Here is a 24011-nt window from a genome sequence, read left to right as displayed (position 1 = left end):
GACTTATAATTTCGATTATATATTAATTTTCATTTTTGTCTTATGCGCAATAAAGAGATAATAAGGAGATTGAGATAAACCATTAAGAATATTTATAATTTTTTGGGAATATAAAAGATGTAACAAGATAAAGTACTTTTACTTTTAAATACTAATATATTAATATTCAATTAGGTTCCAATATAAAAAAATGTTTTGATATGGAAACATTTTAATATACTGACCTTTAAAATGGACAAATTTAAGAATTGCATGATTAATACCGCATGATTAAAAAAATGATAATTAATGCCTCATCGAAAAATACTGAATTCCATTTTCAACTATTTATAATTTTCTAAATCTCTATCACTCCCGATAATAATATATGAATAATGTGAATTAAACAATCAAGTATTTACAATTTTCATAAAAAATAACATGTATAAAATATTTGATAAACATGATCTAAATAGATAGCTTAATCGTGATAAATTATTTTAAAAAATGTATAAAAATAGCGATTTGATATTAATAAATAGTGCACTATGATTAGAAATGTTTGCTAAAATTGATAATCATTCAAATCGCCCCATGCAGGTCCAACTCTGACTTTTACTGGCAACGGCACAGTAAGTTGGCACACATTTTCCATTGATCCTCTAATTATAACAGCAACTTCCTTTAAATCTGCTAAATTTACCTAAAGCAGTATTAAAAGATTACTTATTTTGTATTGGTATCTTCTAAGATGTCATAAAACCCGTATAATTTACACTTGCAGTAAATACATAAAAAGTTGACAGTACTTACTTCATATAACAATTCATCGTGTAACTGTAAGACTAAATAACCACCTCTCTGTTGCAAATCGCTTCGTAGTCTACGAGTGTTGCGCACCTCTGGAAATATCATTGTTGAATCAGGAAAGTGGCTTCTTATCTTGTCCTCTATACTTATCATAGCCTTTTTGACTATATCTGCAGCAGATCCTTGAACTTTCGTATTTACAGCCTGTCGTTCTGCTTGCGCTAGAATCCAACATATACAGCAATTTATTTAAATCGTTTATAAAATGCAAACGAAGTCCGATATAAGACAAATATAATTCACCTCTCGTAGATGATTTTGTGCTTTTTAGATCTGGAAGCTGTCTACGCCTTCCGAGTAGCGTGGTCACATATCCATCGCGATGCGCTTCTTCTAGTACGTCGTTTAACCATTTGTATATGCCGGGATATGCGTTCATAAAAGATTCTAAAAACTCATGAGCCTCGGGTTCAGTTATGCACAGATTTTCGGCCAATGATTTGACTCCCATACCGTAAATCATGCCATAGCATAATTGCTTGGTACGCTGACGCATTTCACTAGTTACCTACATATTCAAACAATTAATATAATTAATAAATGAGTAAAATGTTTAAAAATAGACGAATTGTAAACAGTATAATAGTATACATAATTTTTCGTGATAACATTAATTATTGTCAAGAGAGCTTTTAAAAAAGATACCAATACAGATACAGATACAGATACTATCTGTATTTGTATCTTTCTCCGGAAAAATGATTCAGTGCATTTTGTATCTATATCTAAAATTGAAGGAATTAAACAAATGTAACTTGTATCTGTATCTCTTCACTGAATCGATTGAAAATTTATCTTGTATCTCTATCTTTGATGAAAAAAGTCAAGATATTAATTATTACATCAGTGAATACCTGTTCTTCTACTACATTATTCCATTTGGCAGCAATATTTTTAAAAATGTCACCCTGCTGTCTCATGATTTTGCACAATACCGAATCTTGCGAAAAATGCGTCAAGAGGCGTAATTCGAGTTGACAATAGTCGGCGGATAGCATTATGTTCCCCAAAGCTGGTACAAATGCCATTCTCACACTTACAACGAGACCATTGTCTACGAAATTGAAATCCTTTGGTACATTTTGCAAATTTGGTTCATGCATCGAGACTCTTCCTGTCACTGTACAAGTGATGCAATTACCACGAATACGAATATCTTTCTGTGCTAGGTTTAACAATGGATAAATCATCTATAGACAAAAATATTCATGATAAAATATGTTATTAAATCATGTTTTTGTATATTCTGTTTCTTTTTTATCTTATATTTTCATATAACTTAAAGTTTTTTTTCTATCGACAGTAAAAAGTGCAAATCGAGAAACACAAGAAAACCTTTCTGCATTTAAAAATATATATGTATAATAGACATAATAGGAAAAAATATTATCAACTTTATAAGCATATATCACATACACATTGGAAGTATCAAGTAAATGTTTATACTTATTATATAATTACTTTTGTTCTCGTTGAATTTAACTTTCGCCAGGAAATCACCAAGGTTGATATTGGATTATCACATTTTTCTAAAATAGCCTTACTTGTACTAATCTTTTTATCTTTGTATAATCCTAATACCTATACGACATATACATATTTTAATTAAAATTATATACATATGTATTATGTATTATATGTAAAATTTTAACTTTACAAACCTGTCCAACTTCTTTGGACGATGAGAAATTAAATTTTCTGCCTGCCAAGTCATAAGCTTTTGTTTCTAAAGACTGCATTTCATTTGAAATAACTGATGACAGTTCTTGCAAAGACTTTAGACTCACGCCAATGCCTGATAATTCCATACAAGCTAAAGTTGTCATAATTTTCATTTCTACTTCTGAAAATGAACATTGATGGGTGTAATAAAATAGAGAAACATATGTATGTATAATCTCTGTTATACCTCTGAACGTATAAAGTAGAACAGGATTAAGTTCTTCTAATTTACTCATGACATTATCCATCATATGCCACGTAAGGACGGTTTCTGCTGCTGATCTAAACTCTCCTGGTAAAGAACTTTGCACATCCATTCCGGGACCGGCGTAGCAACAAGATTTGGTCTGTTTCATTATAAAATTCCCTTGCGGAAAGTATTGCGTTACCTATTTAGAATTTGTTGTATTGATTGAATATATTGTGATGCAATTTTAATAATTTATGTAGTATTAATATAATTGATCTTAAATCGACATTTATTTAACAAAACATTTACGAAGTTTTCTTAGGCTATTTTGTACAAGAAGATCTATTGTACAGTACGTGGCTCAAATCTTACCATTTCATTATAATTTCTTTCAAAATCATTCGTGTACAACCAATGTGCAATTACGGGATCAAGAAATCTACATTTGGCAGTGATTCCGCAGCATTGATACAAGAGTTTATACACATCCTTTATCGCAAAACATTTTACGTACAAAGTCGTATCGTAAAACAATTCTTTCAATAAAGCCACCTGTTCTTTTCCAGAGACTTTTGATTCTGGAATAATTATAATATATACATGAAAATTTAAAATAACGATAGATAATTTGTAATTAAAAGGCATTTGGTTAGAAAAGCGTGATCAGTGATGACATTTCTGTTACCTTGTGAATTATTGAAGGAGATATAATACGCAATATTACTTTCCCAGGATACCGCAACGCCGCGAATTTCTTTATTTCCATAAGAATAATTTCCAGATCTTCTAGCTCTTCGTTTTCCTTCCGTATTGGAGGGACAAATCTTTGAGCCTATGTTATTTGTATTATCTATGTACGTGTCACAATGTAAGGCTAACGCAATATCGCGCTTTTTTAATATTTCGCGTTTGAACAGATTAAAAGTTACTCTACTGTTTGCAACTTTCACAATATTTAATGTATTCCAATCTATCGTTTCGTTCAACAAATCCTTCTTCTCGTCAGATAATATATTTTCTGTCTTTGATTTCAAATCTTTATTTAAATTATTCGATTGCGTTTTATGCTGTCTTATCGAATTCGCAGAAATTAATACATTTTGTGCTAAAATTTCTTTCATTTTTGGTTTTACTTCCCGTTGTTCTTTTATTTTATCTTCTATTATATTTGGTATTTCTCTTTTAGGAGAATTTAAACAATTGTTTATTTTTGTTATAGTATCCTCAGCGAGTTTTCGAGGACGCAATTTACGCATTTTCTCCAACATCGTCCTCGTTTGACTTTTACTACTGCTAAAAGGAGATTCAAAGTGCTGTGAACCACCGATAAAGTCATCCGAGTCGGATTTGTTTGAATCCGCGGACGTCTTCCGTTCCTTTTTGAAAACAATTATATTCGCCACAGGGGAGTCCACTTCCGTTACTGTGGACAATTTAAGTTTCTGCAATGCTTTCTCTCTAACTGCAACAGTATGTTTTTTACCATCCGCTTTACTCATACTATTCTTACTGTTTCGCGTACAAGTTTTCGTATTTTTTAATGTAACAGATACATTCGTGTTTACGATGTTTCTAACTGTCGAATTACATATTTCCTTCTTGGTTTGCATATTTTTATCTTGAACTATCTGTTTTAGCAATTCAGAATTATTCCACGAATCGTCACCCCACGACAATACGCTGTTTTTGAATTGCAAATTAGCCTCGTCTATACTTTTTGCAATATTGTTTTCACACAATGGCACATTACTGATATTTGAACTTGCAGATTTCGCCTGTAACGCATCCGCGGTATCCAATTCGCTTGCAAATACTGTCGAATCCAATCCTGTTAAATCCGCGATATCCATGTTATATACATCCGCGACATTTTGCTCGAGAATATCGCACATTTGAGTGTCGAGATTTAAACTGTCGTCGAATAAACTGGGACTTCTTGAAGTACAGGGCGATTTAACATCTTCGTCTATAATAGGCATACTTTCGTTTTTGTCTATCAAATTTTTTACCTCGTCGTTATTCTTTACCTCATTCGTGCTGGAAATTTTGAACTTTTTGTTAGGTATATCGTTAGCAATCAAGTTGGATTTTTCTAAATCTTCGCTGCTTCTCTTTATCTTTTCGCTATCACCAGTCACGGAAGGATTTTTATTTTCTTTAGATATATCTAGTTCATCGTTTGCCATTATATCGGGAGAACTTAAGTTGAGAAAAGTAGACAACTCTCTATCATCTTCTGAGACTTCAAGTGACAAATTAGCTTCATTTAAATGTTGATTGTTCAATTCAGTTACTTGTTTCTTGTCCAACACGTCAGTTCTACTTTCTTTATACGTATCAAGTTTCGGATTATCATCCTTTTGATTCTCGTTACTCACAAGGTTTTCGTGTGCCGAATTTTCTTTGGACATTCCTATTTGCGTAGATTTCGAGTTTACATTCAAATCCGTTTGAATATCTTCCTTTATGTCAGACGTATCTTCAGCATCTCTGACACACGTATTGACTTGCAGAGATCGTTCATTCTGCTCCCATGGCATCTGTTCCAGTCCCAACTCTTTCTGTAAATAATCATTATTTTATTGCAACGAATAATAGAGAGAAAAAGAGAGGCGTATTTTATTTATAGAATTGAAGATTTATACAAACCTGAATTAATGTCCGGGCTTCTTGAACTAATAAAACTGCAGCTTGTTGAGGCGTGAGACCATCTCTTCCAGTGACGAATACTGTCCTCATTTTATTCCTCTTTTCCGTATCAAACGCATATTCTCCTTCACATTCTTTTTCGCTAAAACATACGCAAAAAATATAATAAGGTAAATATACGATCTGTATTCATATACCAGATTTGGTATCTTAAGCCCGATCCATTACATGCAATTTTTACATGCCAGATGAAAAATCTTATTTACTAATAAACATGTATGATTACACGTTTGTGTATATCCAAATAAAAAAGATACTTTATATATAAAAGAATTAATAAAATTCGTACCTTTCGAAAGGAAGAGCATTGTAAAGCGCGCGTTCAACATTAAGTTCATTCGCAACAGCCAAGTCTGCTACGGTTTCTATTCCCTGTTTATACAGGCTCCTTGCTCGCAAGCCGTTTAACATCGGCAGGCGCAGCAAATCTAGCAATTCTCTGCAAACGCCGAACTGTAATCTCGTTTGAAATTGATTTACCAATAATTCCATGCAATCCCAACCTAATTGCTTGCAAAATTGCGTGACCATACCTAAGATAAGATGGAAACTTGCCATAAAACATTTGCTCAAATAATAAATTTGTCATTATTAATTTATTCGATATGTTCGGTTTTACCCGCATACGTGGAAGCGGACTGTTGCAAGGTTTGCAGTACTCCGCGACAACAACCGTATTTTTTACAAACCGCGTGAAGTGGCACTTCCTTCACCAAATCATGTAGCGCCAATGCGCTGTAGAATCTCCTATGTATATTCAACTATGACACGAAGCATTCGCATTAGCAATTCTTTAAATCAATATGGAGATCGACTCTAATGTGTTTTCTGTATCTTAGAATAGATTAGGCAAATACTCAATTACCGATTTTCCAGGTTTAACGATTCCTCTAATAGCTGACAACACAAAGCGCTCTTCCACCCCGACGAGCTTTCCAACTCTGCGCTCGCTTTCGGACATGGTGTTCCATAATTCGTGAAATGTCATCCAATCGACAGTTCCAATTTGACACCCGGACGAGAGTGGCGTTACCAAATATATAACGTGCAATTCAGTGTCCAAAACGAAACACCTTCGTGCTTTCTGTAGTTCTTCAAACAGAACTAACCCTTCTCTGGGAGGTATAGACGCGGCCAGACATGCTTTCCCAAGCGGCGTTGCTACCCATCTGGATACCTGCTCTGTAGTTTGTAATCTGTGTAAATAATACAATTATGTAAATTAATTTTAATGTTTTAAGAAAACTGTCAGGTGATATATTTTTAGGATCTTCTCCATGAAGAGTGATAATGGTTTAATTATGCTTACAATAAAAATTCATTATCTAATAAGAATTTCATCGCTGCATTAGAAAACGTTCGCACATCAGACTGTTCCTTCAGGCTTATCAAAGTACAACTAATATACAGTTCTAAATCTTCATGTGTATATAAAACTTCGCTGGCTACTGCTTCTAAGAGCGCCCTTATTAGTAGCGTAGAATCATTGAGACAAGATTCAATTGGATTCAGAGCTGCAGACAGTAATGACGCAGCTGCATTACGTTCGTTCGGTTTACATATTAGTATACTTTCTCCTGGAAATTATAAAATTTTCGTTATTGTTGTATTTATATTGTTAGTCAATGATACGTCTAGTGTTTCATACAATTTTTTGGTCTCAATTTAGTTTTAAAAGCAAGTAAAAGATAATTATAATGCATTTCTCTGTGCACTATTTCTTTCATACTTTTCAAAAACAGTTTTTCTTTCAGTTCAATACAATTAAGACGACAAAGTTATGTCTTGTTCACTTACTATGCATTCTAATATTTCTTACCTGCGCTGTCTTTCCCCATACGACCAGCACGTCCTATCATTTGTTTGTAAGATAAAGTGTTCAACAGACTGCCACCAAATAGAGGTGATCTTATAATTACTCTTCGTGCAGGTAAGTTCACTCCACTACTTAATGTCGACGTTGCTATAAGAACTCTCAAGGACCCCGTTCTAGAATAACAGCGTCAAGTTTAAAAGTTTTGTAAAAGATTTATCAGCTAAACAAAAATATGATTATCACCTGAAAGATCCTTCTATGATATCGCGTTCGTCCATTGTGAGTCCAGCATGATGAAACGAAATGCCAAACGAAATCGTGTTTTTTAAAACGTCGTCTAAACCGCTTGGACTGCGTTTCAATTGTTCCAGAGTTTCACGGATTAAAGCAGAATTGATTTCTTTCTTTAACATCTCACCAAGTTTTGTATCTTCACAACCTACTCATAGATTGAAATAAATATTTCAGATATAAGATCCGTTTTCTCTTAATTGCAGTTTTATGTTTTTGTAGTTTGTGTTTGAAATAAAACAAATCTATTGCTATAGTTTATACGAAAAGAACGAGCCAATAAAATAATTAACAAAAAATATATAAGACGCTGGTTAAAAAACAAACTATATTTATTCGATCAGTAAATAATTGGAGCAAACCTAATTTAAAGAAAGCTGTAGCAATTTGCTCCGCCAATTTCTCACACCATTTCTTTGTGGGACAGAAAATTAACACACTATGACCGTCACTTATTGTCTCAATGCAAAGCTGTAGAATATTATCCGCATCTGTTTCTAATTCCTGCAACTCTGTTAAAGTTCTGACAAGATTCAATTTGTTGTCAAATATGTTTGCTCCTACCTATAAGCAGAAAATATCTTAAATAGTGCGATATCAAAGTCTCTCTAGATTTTAGTTTTAAGCAAAGTGCGTAATTAAATCTATGCTATCTCAAATAAACATAAAAGTAATTTTTACACATTATGTACCTCTTTACCTTACAATATTCATGCAAAGGTACAGGCCGAAAGTCAGTCTTGTATAACTCTGCACTCAGCCACTTGGCTAGCAGAGTTAAATTTGGCAATGTAGCTGACATACCTATCAGTTGTATATTGATATTATTGTTGCTGAAACGTTAAATTGTACATGACTCCCAGTGACATTGCGGATTGTAATATAATCAGCAAACTCACTGGAGAGTCATATATTTTAATTTTGTCAGAAGCAACTCTAAGAGGTAACCGCGATTAGGATCACCGAGTAGATGTAATTCGTCTATTATCACAGCCCCCAAGCTACTCAGATCGTTTTCCTCCATTAAACGATTCACCAAAGAATTCGCTTTCTCTATAGTGGCTATTGCAACGTGGGTAGCGGCAAATCCTCCGGGTGGGACGTTTCCTCCCATAAATCCCTCAACTCGTATTCCAGTGTCAGACAATAAATCCTGAATGACAAATTTATCAATTTGCTCATAAGCAATGTTGCATGATTTGAGAAATAGATATGCGTAACAATTTGATTTCGATGTATCTTACTTGGAAGTAATACATCTTCTCTCTAACGACAGAAACAAATGGCAGGATAAAGATCACTTTCTTCTTCCTTTCTAGAACGGTCTTAATCAAGAGAATTTCAGCAACAAAGGTCTTTCCCGCAGAGGTAGGCGCGGAATATACAAGATTCCTTCTCTCTTGCATTACTAGGTGATTCGACAAGCATTCCATTTGCCATGGGAACATGCATTCTACTCCACGAGCAGTGTATTTCTAAAAAATAACGGTAATCATCAAGATCATTAAGGGGATGCTGGAGTGATTCTGCACCTAATACCTGTAGAATGTTTGGTGACAGGCCCCACGATGACAATTTATACCGATCCTGAGTGCAAAGTGGCGGAGACGAGATAATGAATTCCGAATTTTCTCTATCGCACGTGACATTAACGGCCGACGACGTGACACCGCCACTACTTGTTGCATCTTGCGTGCTATCGGGCGACTTAGCTTTACAAAGACTCTGAGTACTAGGTCCGTGGAGTTTCTCCTTCAAATTCGTAACGACATCCCCCTTGTTTGTTTCACGAGGACTCCGATTTCTTTGGGACGGCAAGATCCTGTTTTTCCCCGAAGCACCGGAGGTCGAGGATAAATCTCTTTTACCGGTGATCTTGGGAAATAAAATACTGTCCTCGAAATACTTGATGTCAGACGCATTCCCTTTTCCTATTCCTCTCGTGTCTGAATCAGGCAGCTTCGGTTTGTCCAAACGGTTCCTCTCGTTCGCGAAGTCCAAGAGCAGCGAGCTTGACTTGAAATATTTACCCAGATCACTAACGTTCTCTTCCCGCAAAGGGACTTTATTCTCGGTTTGCTCTTGCAAGATTCCATGTCTTTTCTCGATGTCTAGGTAGGCCAACAGAGTATCGTCGCCGAAAGACTGCATTATTTTCCCGTTCTGCAAGCCTCCCGCTCCAAGCGGACCGAACCGAGGAGATTTAAACCGTTTCGCGAGCGAGGGTTGCCAACCATCCAGTGATGTTAGTTTGGTCACGTTATTCGCGCATGCGCGAACCCATGAAGTTAGCCGGACAATTTAAACTGGGAACATTTTTATTTTTAAGAATCGTTCGTAAGTCGTTTGTAGGTGATTGTTAAACTAATTATAACACTTGTTAATTTGTAGGTTTTATGTAAAAACGAAAAGAATTTTTTGTATTAATTTAGCCGATAAATATAGAATTCTTTACAGTTTTTGTTTCAAAATAGGCTCAATCGACGCAAAATCGTTCGTTGGTTCCGAATAAAACAATTAAAACGTTTGTTAGATCATGGTTTCGCTTAAAGCCTCCGCTACAATGATTCTCGGTTCTGTCTACAATGGTCGTAGTCGTAAGAATAATCGACTGCGATTGGTCAATTCTTATCGAGCGACTACGACTACGACCATTGTAGACAGAACTGAGAATCATTGTAGCGGAGGCTTTAAGCTTACAGCTTACTTAAAGCAAGATTGTGGACGCGCCACTTGTTAATTTTTCGGCGAGAAAAATAACGAACCATTACGTCCGCGCGTATAAAAAGAAACAAAAAGAGATATTGATGAAAGCCACGAAGCCGAAACTCACATTAGCCGGGCTGGTCGTGTCGTGGAAAAGTTTCGAGATAACAAACTGTTCAATTTTACCCTATCGAATCTCTGACGTCAACACTTCCAGATTTTCCCGCCAACCAGAAAGCGTGGTCCAATTAGAAATCCCGCGCGTTGCGAACGCGCGCTCGCGGCTCGCGGGCGCAATATCGACGTTGCTACCGGCCGCACTACGTTTCCCGCCAACATGGCAAATATGTCGGCGCTCGTGTCGTTTCCCGCCAAGCCCTCGCGGTAACCCTGTTACAGCGTTACAGCTCAACCAAGTTTTTGTATGGCGGAATAGGAGTGTTTTTCCCGCGGTTTCTCGTCTGATCTCTCGTCTGTTTGGATCGTGAACGCGGTAAGGATGGGGCAGTCCGACGATATTGAGGACTCGATGTACGGCCGGCACCAGGATCTTTGCCAGAAGCTGAATATGGACGCGACCGCCGCATCCGAGGCCTGGAGATCCTACGAGACCATTCGGCAGAACTACACCCTGGAGGTAGTATTTATCTCGCTATAACGCGGCCGCCCCGATGACGAGTGTGACGTTATTCCGCGCGCGACGTCGTGAACAGCTCGGTGCGATGTAATTGTTCCCGAATTGCCGATCCTCCACGCAAGACTAGACGGTCAATGTTCGAGCGATTCCCTCGCTTGGTCAAAGCGCGACGAAGTGCAGTTTGGCGCGTTGTTTCCGAAAGGATCGCGTCGTGAAATTTGCCCGTTGATTGACTCGATTTCCATAATATCTGCATACACTTCTAATATTGCTGGGCCTCTGGTACCTCGAAATCAGCGTTTCTTAATTTTTGTAGAACTCCGTTAGTTTTCCACGGATATTTCTACTTTTTTACTTTACTCCGCGATATCTTAATACATTTATACGAGTTATTGATTTAAAAGAGGACTTCTAACGTACATTCGCAGGGGGACCAGTTGCATTGGATAGGATGCGCAGTGTACGTAGCTTGTAGAAAATTCTCCATACCCACAGTGGGGAGGCCAGGCACTAATGTGGAAGGCAACTGCGTGTCGCTGACACGTCTCCTGCAATTGTGTAATCTCCCGCTGATACAGTTCTTTACAAAGAGCAAATCATGGGCAGACATGGCTAATATGCCGCAGGACTTTCGTGCCAGGATAGAGAAGCTAGAAGCTAATTTCTCGGTATCTATGGTGATATTTAAGAAGTATCAGCCAATATTCACCGATATATTCAAGGATCCACGAGAGGATACCTCTAGACCACCTAGATCCAGGAGGCACAAAGCAATGCCCTGTACGCCCAGCAGAGTCTTCGAGTTCTGCTGGACGCTGTTTATATGCATAAAAGGTGCAATTCACGATATTTCGGACGATCTTGTTAACTCTTACCACCTTTTGCTGGTTTGCTGCGATCTCGTCTATAACAACGCCTTATTAGCTAATAGAAAAGACTTGCTGAATCCTGATTTTGCTGGTGAGTATCCTTAGAATTAATCTTTAGGGGAACACACGCGTACGTAACAATCAATCCAATAAGGACGATCCCATCTGCCGTATTTCGATTTACAGGCTTGCCAGCAAATTTTAACGACGATAATTATACTACGCCACAAACGCCAAATTGCATTATCAATTTGCTATGTGAGCGTCACGATGCAATCGCCATTGAAGCTAAAGCCATCAAGGAGTACTGGGTCAAGAATTATATTAACAAGCTATTTAGTGAGAAAATCTTGCGTGGTGATCAGTCAAATTTCTCCGGTATGCTAGAGGCATTGAATTTTGATGGTAACAACAAGGCCATTAACAAGTCTTACGAACAGCGTATGTTAAGTGTTGGAGATTTCGATGAAAGAATTTTCTTAGGTAAAATTATTACTTTTAATTAAATTGTAAGAGCTTTCCTCTATGCATAGTAATTAGTATTGATTGATGTGCACAAGAAACAAAGTACATGTGCATTGTAAGCTTACATTGTAAACCTTGCATGCTTCCTACTAGCTTATGCTTTTATAAATATCTGTGATAAGCGTGAATTGATGAGCAAAAATGTGCTGCAATTAACGTTCGCAATTATGTTAAATCTAAATGAGAATTGAGCACATTAACATCTTAACTATTTCTTCTTTCTTGTCTTTTTTTCGACTTGTATTTTATTATTTATTTATATTGCAATATGTAAGTATATACTACACTAAAGCTATTCGAACTTGTAGCTTGTTACTAGTTGAAAAGAGAAAATTTCTAACAGTTTATTTAGTTTATTAAGTTTATTTTATTTTTTGCTTAACAAATTTGTGTATTTGCTTTGTCGTGACTGCTTTATAGCGGATTGGAGAAGAGTAAATTTGAACGATGTATCAAATTCAGATATATTTGGCCAAAATGGTGCTAAGCATGTCCAGTTTAGTAAACACGAAGTCTCACAAGGTGGGTTTGTAATTTCTTGTGTGGATGCTCATGTTTTGCAAATGATTGCTTGAACTAATTTCTTTCATCTACTAATCACACACTTTTCAAATAAAATTAGGCTATTTGCTTGTGGTATTTTTCGAGCTACAAGTTTGACATAAATGTATGATTCTTATTTTAGGCCATGACGCTAATGAAAACATTGGTTCCCCTACGCAAATGATGAACATCGAAGAGTTTCATGAACGATTGCAGATGAAGAGAGAACAGTACGCTGGGGTATGGTTTAGAAAGATTGTGTTTATTTTATTTCAGTAAGTATATAAAAGAGGCCAATTTTAACGAGTACGAAAGTTAACAAAGCATTATATTTTAAACTTTAAGATATTACAAGAATACATGACATACAGATCCGCGGACGCGTTTCGGCACATAGTGCTTTCATCAGCGCAAAATAAGTTTAAATTTAAATTAAATTAAAAACGGAATTAAAATTAAACGGTTGTTACATGTTTTACATAGTTCTTAGCGATTGTTCAATGTATAATTGAGACGGGCAGGTTTAGTCAGTTATATAAAAAAAAAATTCGTAGCTGAGGTAGCCGGCTGTCACGGTTGTGGTCAAGAGACAGATCCAAGTTCTATACCAGGTTGGATGGCCCATACAGAACTTCTATTCGGTTTGATTTGGCTCAAATTAATTTATTGATTGTTATAATAGTTCGTTTTTTTAAAAATGCATCCATTTTAGACAAAGATTTTTCCTCCTAACTGGAGGAAAAGAATTATAAGCGAAATGATACACATTAAAAATAACATAATGGTATCAATTCCCAAAAGGACACGGAGCTCCTGGACGGGACCTACACAGAATTCCTCCACAGTCTTACAAACAGTTAAAAACAAATAATATTAACATATAAACAATTTCCACATCAATATGACTAAGCATCACCTTCACACTGTTTCTTTAAACGACTCATTTCTCTCCAAGACTCTGAGGAAGTAAGACTGATCAAACCATCTGGCCGTAAAAAAATACGGAATTGGTCAAGAAGGGAAATTGAGATATTTCAAACGCATACACCATTAAAAAAAAAAAACTATTATAACAATCAATAAATTAATCTGAGCCAAATCAAACCGAATAGAAGAAGTTCTATATGGGCCATCCAACCTGGTATAGAACCTGGATCTGTCTCTTGACTACAACCGTGACAGCCGGCTACTTCAGCTACGAATTTTTTTTTTTATATAATTGACTAAACCTGCCCGTCTTAATTATACACTGGACAATCGCTAAGAACTATGTAAAACATGTAACAACCATTTAATTTTAATTCCGTTTTTAATTTAATTTAAATTTAAGCTTATTTTGCGCTGATGAAAGCACTGTGTGCCGAAACGCGTCCGCGGATCTGTATTTCATGTATTCTTGTAATATCTTAAAGTTTAAAATATAATGCTTTGTTAACTTTCGTGCTCGTTAAAATTGGCCTCTTTTATATACTTGCTGTTTTTAACACGAGCGACATTATTATTTGTGATATTTTATTTCAATTTTAGTAAGCAATTGAGGTAAAATATTTTATGTATGTGTAACTTTTTATTTTCCATAACAGACACAATATTTAGCACCTGCCACACCATTGACGGGACGAAAATATCTCCGATCGAAGGACATGTCTAACATAACACCAGTGACTACGGCAACTCAAAGCGTTATTAAGTTACAAGCTTTGATAGCTGGACAAACTGCTACAAGCGAAAGCCTATTACAGATGCTGAACAACTGTTCTCAAGACGTCAAGTCTTCACTCGAGGCGAAAGTTAAACAGATTGGTGAACAATTTTGTGCAAGCTATAATAATAATGCGGATGTAACCAATATAAATGATGGTTCAGCATCTGATTTTGGAAAAAAGCGTCTTCTCATGGGACAAACCCTGTTTTACAAACTTCTAGAGATGATTCTAACCGACGAAAAACGCAAAAAGCCAAATGACGACATAACTGTAAGCTTACACAGACGGATAACTATAGATAAAAAATTGTTGAAACGACATATTTTTACCTTAATAACGATTTGTTACAGAATCTGCTTTTGAATGAAGTTTTTATCCAATCCTTGTATGCTTGTTGCCTCGAAATAGTTATATATTCATACAAAAGCAACGATAAGGTATTCCCCTGGATATTAAAGACACTGAAACTGGATGCTTACTATTTCTATAAGGTTATAGAAATTATAGTAAGAGCTGAAGATCAATTGTCGCGAGATGTTGTCAAGCACTTGAATCAGATTGAGGAGAAAATTCTGGAGTCCCTGGCTTGGCAAAGTGATAGCCCTTTGTGGCAAACCATCGATTCTCTACCGGATGGTGTGCCGAGTTGCGAGGAAGTTTCTTTACCTGGTACTTTAGAAACCGATCCGAACGCGCCTGGTCAGCCTGTATTAAGACGGCTTGCTGCTTTAGATCGGGAACGTGCTCTTCATGATATTCAACAGAGTCCAATTTCGTCCGCTTCAGAAAGGTATAATTTATTTAACCGAAGGAATAAATGATCGAATTTATAATTCTTCCGGAAGTTACACTGTTACAAACGCGTGTATACTATGTACTAAAGTATATTACTAAAGAAGATTAGAAAAATTGTTTTAATAAAATTTAATAGAAAAAAGTTGTATTATAATAATAATATAGTTATTACGCTTTATTAGTTTCTTTCTTCAAATTGTAATGCGCAAAATAATTAAAAGAATTGTAAATTTGAACATTTTCTTAACCATAAAATATTTTTTATAAAGGATACTGAGTAATATATATATTTAATCATGTATGATGTAGATTTCAGTCTCCTATCGCAGCGTCTGGTGTGGCAAAGAAGCGATTATTTTCCGAAACCAGAGTCACTGGCCAAAGTATCCTCCGTGTCGGACAAAGTGTGCTATCCTCTAATAGAATGTTATTGGACAATGGTCAAAGGATACTCTTAGTACCCGATCAAATTACCGTTTCTAAAGGATCAGGCATGCAAGCGTTAAATAATTCCACACAAGCGACGAATAGAGACACGGCTAGACCGAGAAGAACGGGCTCTGTCGCGCTGTTCTTCCGAAAGTTCTACAATCTTGCGTGCGTGCGCATGCAGGACTTGTGCAATTCGCTGGAGATATCGGACAACGATAAGAAAAAGATCTGGACAATCTTTGAATACTCCATCAAGGAACGTACCAAACTGATGAAGGACCGGCATCTTGATCAGATCTTAATGTGTGCAATTTATGTAATATGTAAACTGGTGAGGATGGAGAGAAACTCGTTCACCGAGATCATGCGATGTTACCGTCTACAACCGCAGGCAGAATCACATATATATAGATCGGTGCTTATCGAGAGAGTCTCTAATGACGGTGATTCATCGACAGCTGATATCGAAAGATCGGAGGACAGTGCTGTAATAGGCGAGAATGTAACTCCACCAACACCAACAAATATGGCTGGCACATCGCAAAACTTTAACGGGGAGAGTCGCGGCGACTTGATCAAGTTCTACAACACGATGTATGTTCCGCAAGTCAAGGAATTTGCAAACAGATTTGGATCGGCACGCGGTAGCGTCATGAACCTCTCGCTAAGTCCTTTACCGAAAGGAAAGGCGCCTGCTAATTCTCCAGTGAGACGTGTCACTAGTAGTATTATGACGCGCACTCTAGACCCGAAAGCTATCAGTGCGTCACCGGCGCCGCAATTAAGTTATTGCTTCAGTCGTAGCCCTGCCAAGGTAAAATAGATATTATATAAGTTTTATAACAACTAGATTTTTGGACATTTAAAAATTGATTCGTCTTCGTTCTTATATAATGATACATTTTTCAGGATTTAGAAGCAATCAATAAGATGATGATATCTGTGGATGCGAAAAAGACTGTAGGAAAGCGATTGCTATCCGATGACACGGATGTAGAAATGACAGAAGGTTCACCTCCTAAAAAAGCTGCAACTTTTGTTGCACGGAAACTAGAAAATATCATTGGAGAACGACGAACGCAAAATCAATAAGTGATAGACGTCGATCGTAGTTGATGAATCAGGACAAGGAACGTGTTCAATCTGCTTCTTATGTATATCTCTTTTGCATACGAATTAATTTGCAAAAAGCGAAAAAACCTATATGAAAATGATAAAAACCGGTCATTTGGCTGTCTAGCCTAAATGTAAGACGTTCGTTTCTCAGGTACAGTCATTCTAGCAAATTGGAAGGGCCCAATAAAATATCGTTCACATCACATGCTGTAAAGTTGTTTGTCATTTTATTTACAGCTAGTGTAAAGTCAGAATTTAATTTCCAGTATTCTTCGTTGACTTTTATCTTACCAGAGTAAACTATTTTTTTTGTTAATTTATAATTTATCGAACCAAAAATTGTCTTTCAAACCGTATAAAATGCAAAGTTGTACAATGTAGATTGTAACAATAGAACATAACATTACACTTTCGGTGTATTGTTACTGTTAACGTGAAAATGTTTTAGAATCACTTGCAAATAAATACTATGACTTTTTTAATGTATCTACTGCTACGTTTTGATCATGATTGTTGTATAGCATTATCTTTACCTGGAAAAGTAAAAACACTTGTCTACGTCCATATATTATAATGATAATTAGTTTTGTGATAAAATTGCTGGCTATTTTGTAGAAGCATATTTGCCAGTACCTAATTCTATAAAATCACTCGAAATTTAGGATTATCGAATTATTTTCAGTACGCATAACATGCAGATTTAAATAGGAAATTGCAAAAACAATAGTAGTATTATCGTGACAATAAATTGTAATTCATGCTACAATATACGAAATGGTTTATTGCCAACGAAAAATATTTTAATGATAGATTTTTGAACGAAAATCTCGAGTCCGATTCTTCTTGAACAATTACATGTTTTGACATTTGTCGTAATTTTTTACCGTTTAACATCAACTATTACTCTAACAAATAGTAGATGGAAATTCTATTCAAATAAAGTTAAGTGAACAGAGTAAATATATATATATAATATAAAATCATATTATATATAATCAATTATATATAATATAATAAAAATAGATTATATATATATATATTATTTATTTTGATTTCTAGAACTTTGGATCTATCAAAAATCCTTCAATCGCTTTCAGTTCACAAAATACATTCAAATCTTAATCTTGAAAAAATCATTTTTTAATTTTGGATCTGTGTAGTGTCTACTGTTAAAATGTTATCCAGTTGCGATGGACCATTCTGTACACGCATATTTCAAATTTGTAAAATAAGTTAAATAAAAAATATGATATTAATTATATTAATAACTTTCTTATGTCTGATTGTGTTGTGATCAGCTTGTCATTTGCTTTATATCTTAAAGGTAAACCTAGTCAATATTTGTCACGTATTTTTCAGACTGGAAATTGTTCTGACTATTCTAAATGCATATATTTGTCAACTGCTAAATAAAATTGTGACATCGTTTTTTGTCCTGCGATCAATATACAAAGTCTAAAAAAAGTATAGGTTCAACCGTTAGATAAAAGCGGTGATTTTTAACGATAAATTTGAGCTCATGGCTACACGAGTACTCACAGCAAATACAAATGCGTTGAGTAATAGTTTGCTTAAATTTACTTTCTTTAAATAAAAAACATTGATCCAAACGAATTGGAGATAAAATCAATTGTACATTATAAGTGTACTTTCTATCGTGAGATATAAGTTATTTGTATCTTTTAAAATTTAGTTTGTCGAGAGAGTTGAAAAACTCAAAGTAGATGTAAATATTTCCAAATTTACTATGATCTCATTAATTTGCCATTTATTATTGAACAATGTATAAAACGAGAATTATAAAGTGAGAGTTAAAGACAACTATTGTATTTATTTCATTGCAAGGACTTTGTAATCTAACTTGAGCTTAATATAAATGTATATGATCGCGCATTGAGAAAGAGAGAGAGAGAGAGAGAGAGAGAGAATACTGATATTTAATGATAATTAAATATATATATTCGCGATGTGCATGAAACATTATTTTTTATTTGTTTAACATACTGGCTCTTTTCGGTTAATTTTTTTGTACCAATCATAGCAAAGTTATATGCGAAAACTTGTTTTATAATTTTCATTGCTTGATTTTACCATTCAAATTAATTTATATGTGTATTATACTTACAAAGTTTTTTTGATTGAAAAAAATACGAGATTGCGCTTCTTTTTATACAGTTTGCATGCACAACTAAAAGCGATTACTAATATAGTTTTTATACATAAAAAGTGTAAAAATTTTATTGTCGTACAATGAACTAATCATTTTTTATGTAGTATTGTAATACAGAAATTAATTGACAATACAATAAAAAATATTTCAACCATTTTACGAAAGTCAATACTATTATTATAATTAAAATGTATCGTAAATATTTCGAAACGCAATGTACATATAAATTTTTTAAGATTATTGTTATATGAAACAACTCGTTTCGTCGTTTAACATTAAAACAGTATGCCTACATGTGCATTTCGTGAATTAAATATTTATTAGTCAAAATCAAATTCACATTTTATAATAACAATTTTCATTTGCGTTTTGCGTATAAAATATATTACAATATGCGTACAAGGAAAGTTCTTCTATATTGAAGATAGGCCCCAAGCCTCGCTCGATGTCTTATTATATACACGTACATACATATGTAAAATACCGTATATATTTATATGTATATACATGACATCTTACGTAAATCACGCATAATACATTAAACTTTAAAACTAAGCGTGGTATGTAAAATATATAAAATATACGGAACATCCCAATAGTCCGTAATTTTAGTGATATTTTAAATTGCTATTTTTTTTTAATTAACATGTTTATAATGTCCGAATTATTTTTCATAATTTTTCTTTAATTTTTTTTAGATCTATAATTTATAAACATTGTACAAAGAGAGAAAGATATATATATATGTATTTTTATATATTAAAGTATCGCATTAAGGGAATAAAATTTAGGGAAAATTAAGGAAAAAAAACGTGCAAATAAATTTTGTAAAGTTTTTTTTCTCAATTTAATATTGTATTTTGTATAAAAATATACAACTATGTCGTTAAGTAACTTATTTGAATGTCATTCATCAAAATATACAGAGGCTTTTTGGGACATTCCGTATTACACAATTCGATTGTTATGATAAACATTTATACGAGTCATTTGCTAGCGAAATCATTTCACGAAGTTATTTACAAAGTCTAATAGAGCGGAATAATGAAGAAACTTGTGTTTTTTTACGTAATTTTCCAAGAATAGAACATTCAATTCTAGTCAATGTAAACAATGTTTCATGATAATGCATTGGCACAAATATCGAATATTTTAAAACGCGCAATTATAAACTTCTTTTTAAATCTATTATATATATATATATATATTATGTACATATAGAACAAACTCGATTTGCCGATGGAATTAATAATAATATATATTTCGAGTTTATATTATATTTCCAAATATAATATATTATGATTAACCTTCTTTAATTAACTCTATTTGATTAAATTAACAATCACATTTCGTAGTTTCAGTGAAAATAGTAAAGTATTGCAAATGCTGCATTGTTAAATATCTGCAAATTATTATTTCCGTTATTATCCCTAAATGCTATCTACATAATATCGACTCATTATATTGTAGCTTCATGTATGTATAAAAAGAATCTTAAATATTTAGAAAATAGTGTCTCTATTGCGCCATTCAAGGAAAATCATACTTGTAATATTTTTCTAAACTAAAACATAATTATATACGACAGGTATTTATCTCTTATTTGACAAGTCATGGACATTTGTGACAATTTACAAGCATCAACATCATAATTTACAAGTAGCAAAATATATACATCGTGCCATGTCATCTTTGCTAATATCTCAAGAATTTTATCCAGAAAAATAACGATTCACTCGAGGCTGCGTTTCATCAGAAAATGACTTGGCTCGGCCGCTCTGATTCAATCGTTCTTATTTTCCAATAGAGGGATATTCGAATATTTGGGAAAGTCTACGGCATCAACAGGATTCTTTACTTTAAAACTGGGGAATAATCCTGTCATGCTAGTTCTGGTGTTGTAGCCCTTGGAAAAACCGTCCCAATGATTACCAAAGACGTCAATCAAGTCACCGGCTTTTAGCTCTAATTCCCCGTTCTTCCTCGGTTTATGATCCAAAATAGCTACGTGGGGATGTGGATTTTGTCCCCCGTAATAATATATATCGTCGAGGGATGTGAATCTGTCGTACGCGTCCGTGTAAAAGGTCTGCATTAGCTCGTATGCGACGCGACATACCTGAGAACTGAACGTGCATACCAAGTAATCGCATTCCGACAGAAGGTGGATGTCGATAATTATTCCCTGCAACGAGGTATCCGAGTATCGCTTCGCTACGGACGCCGTCTCGGCAATTTCTGGATCCCCTATTATCTCGTAATTCGGATAACGCTTTCTGGCTGTTGTTATCACTTTTGGGTCGTCGCTCGCCAAAAAGACTCTCCTCACGTCTGGTTTCGTTTCAAGTTGATCAAAATATTGTTCCACTTTAGTCATGTATTCATCTATGTCATGGTAAGCTGCCTCGGTGCCAACTTTGTCAGTTCTACGCACATGAACACCGACGATGGGTTTCTTAAAGCCAAGCTTCTCCTTTGCCTTTTCCAACGTTCTCCTCATGTGGTCCTGAGGTCGCATCAAGTATTTCAACACTTGTCCTACCCACCAAACGAGCGGATGACCGTGAATCTTTTCCAATCTCGGCGCCAAGTCCGCGGGTACACTAGGCGGCTGGAACCTTGGCTTGGGATAAACGTTGTCTACAATTGGCAGAGATATTACTTGTTTAGAGGGATCTCCAGGCCAATTAGAGTGTGAGGTACCGGTTGTAGAGACGCAAGTGTCGCTGAGGGGTTTAAAGACAGATTCCCACCCATCTTTCTGATATCTCCACCCTTTGGATTTCATTATCAATGTTCTTTCCGTACCGTAAGCCACTAAGAAGCAGTACGTGATGTGGTGAATCTACACGGAAAACATACATACATATATTTATCTTATTTCGTCATTTAACGGCTTATCAGAATTTACTTTTCTTACCTGACAACCAAACCCACAGCCTTTATTTAAGCTACATATCAGCTTCTTTGCCTTATTACAATCAACAGGATTCTGTAGATACCTTAAACATAAAACAAGATTAGATTAGATTAGATTAGATTAGATTAGTCAGACTAAAATAGTTTACTTTTTAAAGCACTGTGATATATGGCAAGCTGCGTTACCTAAATCGCCTCTGAACAAGATCGGCTAGATCTTTCGCTTCCTTTTCCCGCCACTCATCGTAACCGTCTGCCTTCTTCAATTTGTCGATATTCATTATAAGTGACTTTTTATGCTCCCACGCGTTTTTCATCACATCCTGTATCTCCTTTTCTTTTTGATCGTACGTGAATTCGTCAATGTGCTTCTTAAACTTACTCAACTCGGCGTTAACGTAATACCTGTAGCGTAAAACTAAGCACGTAATCTTTCATGTAACGTGCCGGGCATAATTCAACCTTCGATCAGCCATTATTATATTTACCACATCTCCTGAACATCGTTTCTCAACCTCCGCCGCAGCTCCTCGTATTCCGAGGAGGGAACGCCGTGCTTCGATCCGTCCTGATGATCCATCAGGTCATAATAGACGGACGCTTTCTCGAGCTTGTCTTGCACGGAGCCTAAGTGGTCCCCTTGTATAGATTTCGATCCTTCTCTGGAAAGTACATTAGCCTATGCAACGAAAAGACCGTAGTGCTCCATGTCTCAAATTTTCAGCGTAGCTGAAACTCTTTTTTCACATATACGCAGGGTTGGGAAGTAACTTGTTACTTGTAACCAAGTTACAGTTACGGTTACTATTTTTTTTGTGACTCTAACTTAACTTCGTTACTTTCTCTCCATCTGGAACTGCAACGCAGTTACAGTAACAGTTACTTTGTACATATTTTCAACCTCCACAGATCGCATTAGGTCTTGCATTCGCGTACAAACACCTTCATCGACACTTTCCAATTCAAATGTGGATTCAATACTTTTATTTTCATTGCACGAAAGTAACTGCCAAGTAACGACTCGTTATTTTTCTTAGTAGCTGTAACTGTAACGCGTTACTTTTCAGAATTGGTCACTTGTAACTGCAACTAGATACTTTTATAAATTAACTTTCCCAGCCCAGCATATGCACACGCGGTGTGCGTGCCGGACGCAAATACGTACCCTAGTATAAAGTTCTTCAACGCGTCGTTCTGCTTCTTTAGAATTTCAAAGTCATTAACCATTTGTGCTAGGCGTTGCGTGTTCTCTTTGTTGGCAGTGTCAGCATCGCGGCTTGACAACGAATTGGACTTAAATATATGAACGATGGATATAATCAGTATTAAAAACCACATGACTAGCAATGCTATTCCGAGCTTTCCTAACCAGCCAGGTCGTCCGGAACAAATCGCTGCCATTTTCAACAGATTGTTCCTATTCGCGAGGTGTCACATTACGAAATCTGAAATGAGAGGTCAAATTACTATAAACAAGACTTGCGTTTGAACTACGTGCACACGGTCCCCACGCTCCAATTGTAACACGGGAATACGCGATGACGCACACGGATTATTCAACTCTGCACGAATCACGAGACTATGGGGGTATAAACTGCGCGCGGTACAAGTAACGATTTTCAACACTCGAGAACTCTCGGATCACCAGGTCTCACTCGGCCGGCAATTCTCGTCGCGAGGCGGGGAAATCGGAAAATAAACGCGAGCGAGTCAACGGAGCGGAACGGCGTTAATTACTTCCGTTACATGCGATCGTTTCGTGATCGTTCCAACCTCTGAACCCGCGGAGCAACACCGTGCCTCTGCAGCTCCGCCTGCCGATTTCCGGCGCGAGGGCATGCACGCGAGTGAGCGGCGACGATCGGCTACGAGGGACGAGACGTCGGCCGTCGCGAGATTGGAAGGAGAAGGGTCGGGGCCGCCGCGATCTCCGATAGCGCGGGTACACACGCACGGTACCGTCCGGTACCAACGTCATCTGAGGGCGGCCGTTGCCCCCCCCCCCCCCCCGAGCGG

The 24011-nt window shown here is 35.9% G+C and overlaps 3 protein-coding genes across 6 annotated transcripts in view; 1 reads left to right on the top strand and 2 right to left on the bottom strand.

The window, feature by feature from the left end:
* Nucleotides 1–154: 154 nt before the first annotated feature.
* Nucleotides 155–10116, bottom strand: LOC105566478 (DNA polymerase theta-like). The gene is made up of 21 exons (XM_012020525.1): nucleotides 9117–10116; nucleotides 8822–9052; nucleotides 8477–8730; nucleotides 8278–8410; nucleotides 7940–8141; nucleotides 7530–7725; nucleotides 7290–7459; nucleotides 6780–7047; nucleotides 6336–6666; nucleotides 6090–6231; nucleotides 5760–6003; nucleotides 5411–5552; nucleotides 3447–5322; nucleotides 3134–3339; nucleotides 2759–2960; nucleotides 2511–2692; nucleotides 2311–2430; nucleotides 1704–2039; nucleotides 1093–1357; nucleotides 793–1010; nucleotides 155–682 (listed from the first exon to the last, which is right to left on the bottom strand). The coding sequence occupies exons 1-21, from the start codon at nucleotides 9726–9728 to the stop codon at nucleotides 545–547; spliced, it is 6468 nt and encodes a 2155-aa protein (XP_011875915.1). The 5' UTR covers nucleotides 9729–10116; the 3' UTR covers nucleotides 155–544.
* Nucleotides 10117–10607: 491 nt separating this feature from the next.
* Nucleotides 10608–18841, top strand: LOC105566477 (retinoblastoma-like protein 1). Of its 2 annotated transcripts, XM_012020522.1 has the most exons (9): nucleotides 10608–10920; nucleotides 11349–11880; nucleotides 11976–12272; nucleotides 12735–12836; nucleotides 13000–13097; nucleotides 14441–14833; nucleotides 14914–15353; nucleotides 15668–16604; nucleotides 16700–18841. In XM_012020522.1, exons 1-9 carry the CDS (start codon nucleotides 10783–10785, stop codon nucleotides 16880–16882), a joined length of 3120 nt encoding a protein of 1039 aa, XP_011875912.1. In that variant the 5' UTR covers nucleotides 10608–10782; the 3' UTR covers nucleotides 16883–18841. The 2 variants fall into 2 exon arrangements, with proteins under 2 accessions (XP_011875912.1, XP_011875913.1); XM_012020523.1 differs by lacking the exon at nucleotides 12735–12836.
* A 936-nt stretch (nucleotides 18842–19777) lies between these two features.
* The window catches only part of LOC105566475 (alpha-(1,6)-fucosyltransferase), a 4831-nt gene continuing 597 nt past the window's right edge, over nucleotides 19778–24011 (bottom strand). The window contains exons 1-6 of one of the 3 annotated variants that reach the window (XM_012020521.1): nucleotides 23733–23987; nucleotides 23161–23440; nucleotides 22484–22657; nucleotides 22182–22400; nucleotides 21997–22078; nucleotides 19778–21921 (exon numbers count right to left, since the gene is read on the bottom strand). In XM_012020521.1, coding sequence (XP_011875911.1) covers nucleotides 20860–21921; nucleotides 21997–22078; nucleotides 22182–22400; nucleotides 22484–22657; nucleotides 23161–23396 — 1773 coding nt within the window. In that variant the 5' untranslated portion in view covers nucleotides 23397–23440; nucleotides 23733–23987 and the 3' untranslated portion in view covers nucleotides 19778–20859. Of the gene's footprint in view, nucleotides 21922–21996; nucleotides 22079–22181; nucleotides 22401–22483; nucleotides 22658–23160; nucleotides 23441–23732; nucleotides 23988–24011 lie in introns of those variants that run through there. The other 2 variants (XM_012020520.1, XM_012020519.1) reach the window with 2 other exon arrangements.

The sequence above is a fragment of the Vollenhovia emeryi genome, unplaced genomic scaffold (genome assembly GCF_000949405.1).
Source record: "Vollenhovia emeryi isolate VEMERY1.0 unplaced genomic scaffold, V.emery_V1.0 DF939144.1, whole genome shotgun sequence".
Lineage (NCBI taxonomy): Eukaryota > Metazoa > Arthropoda > Insecta > Hymenoptera > Formicidae > Vollenhovia > Vollenhovia emeryi.
The sequence above is the reverse complement of the archived record's forward strand: the minus strand, read 5'-3'. Positions and strand labels throughout refer to the sequence as shown.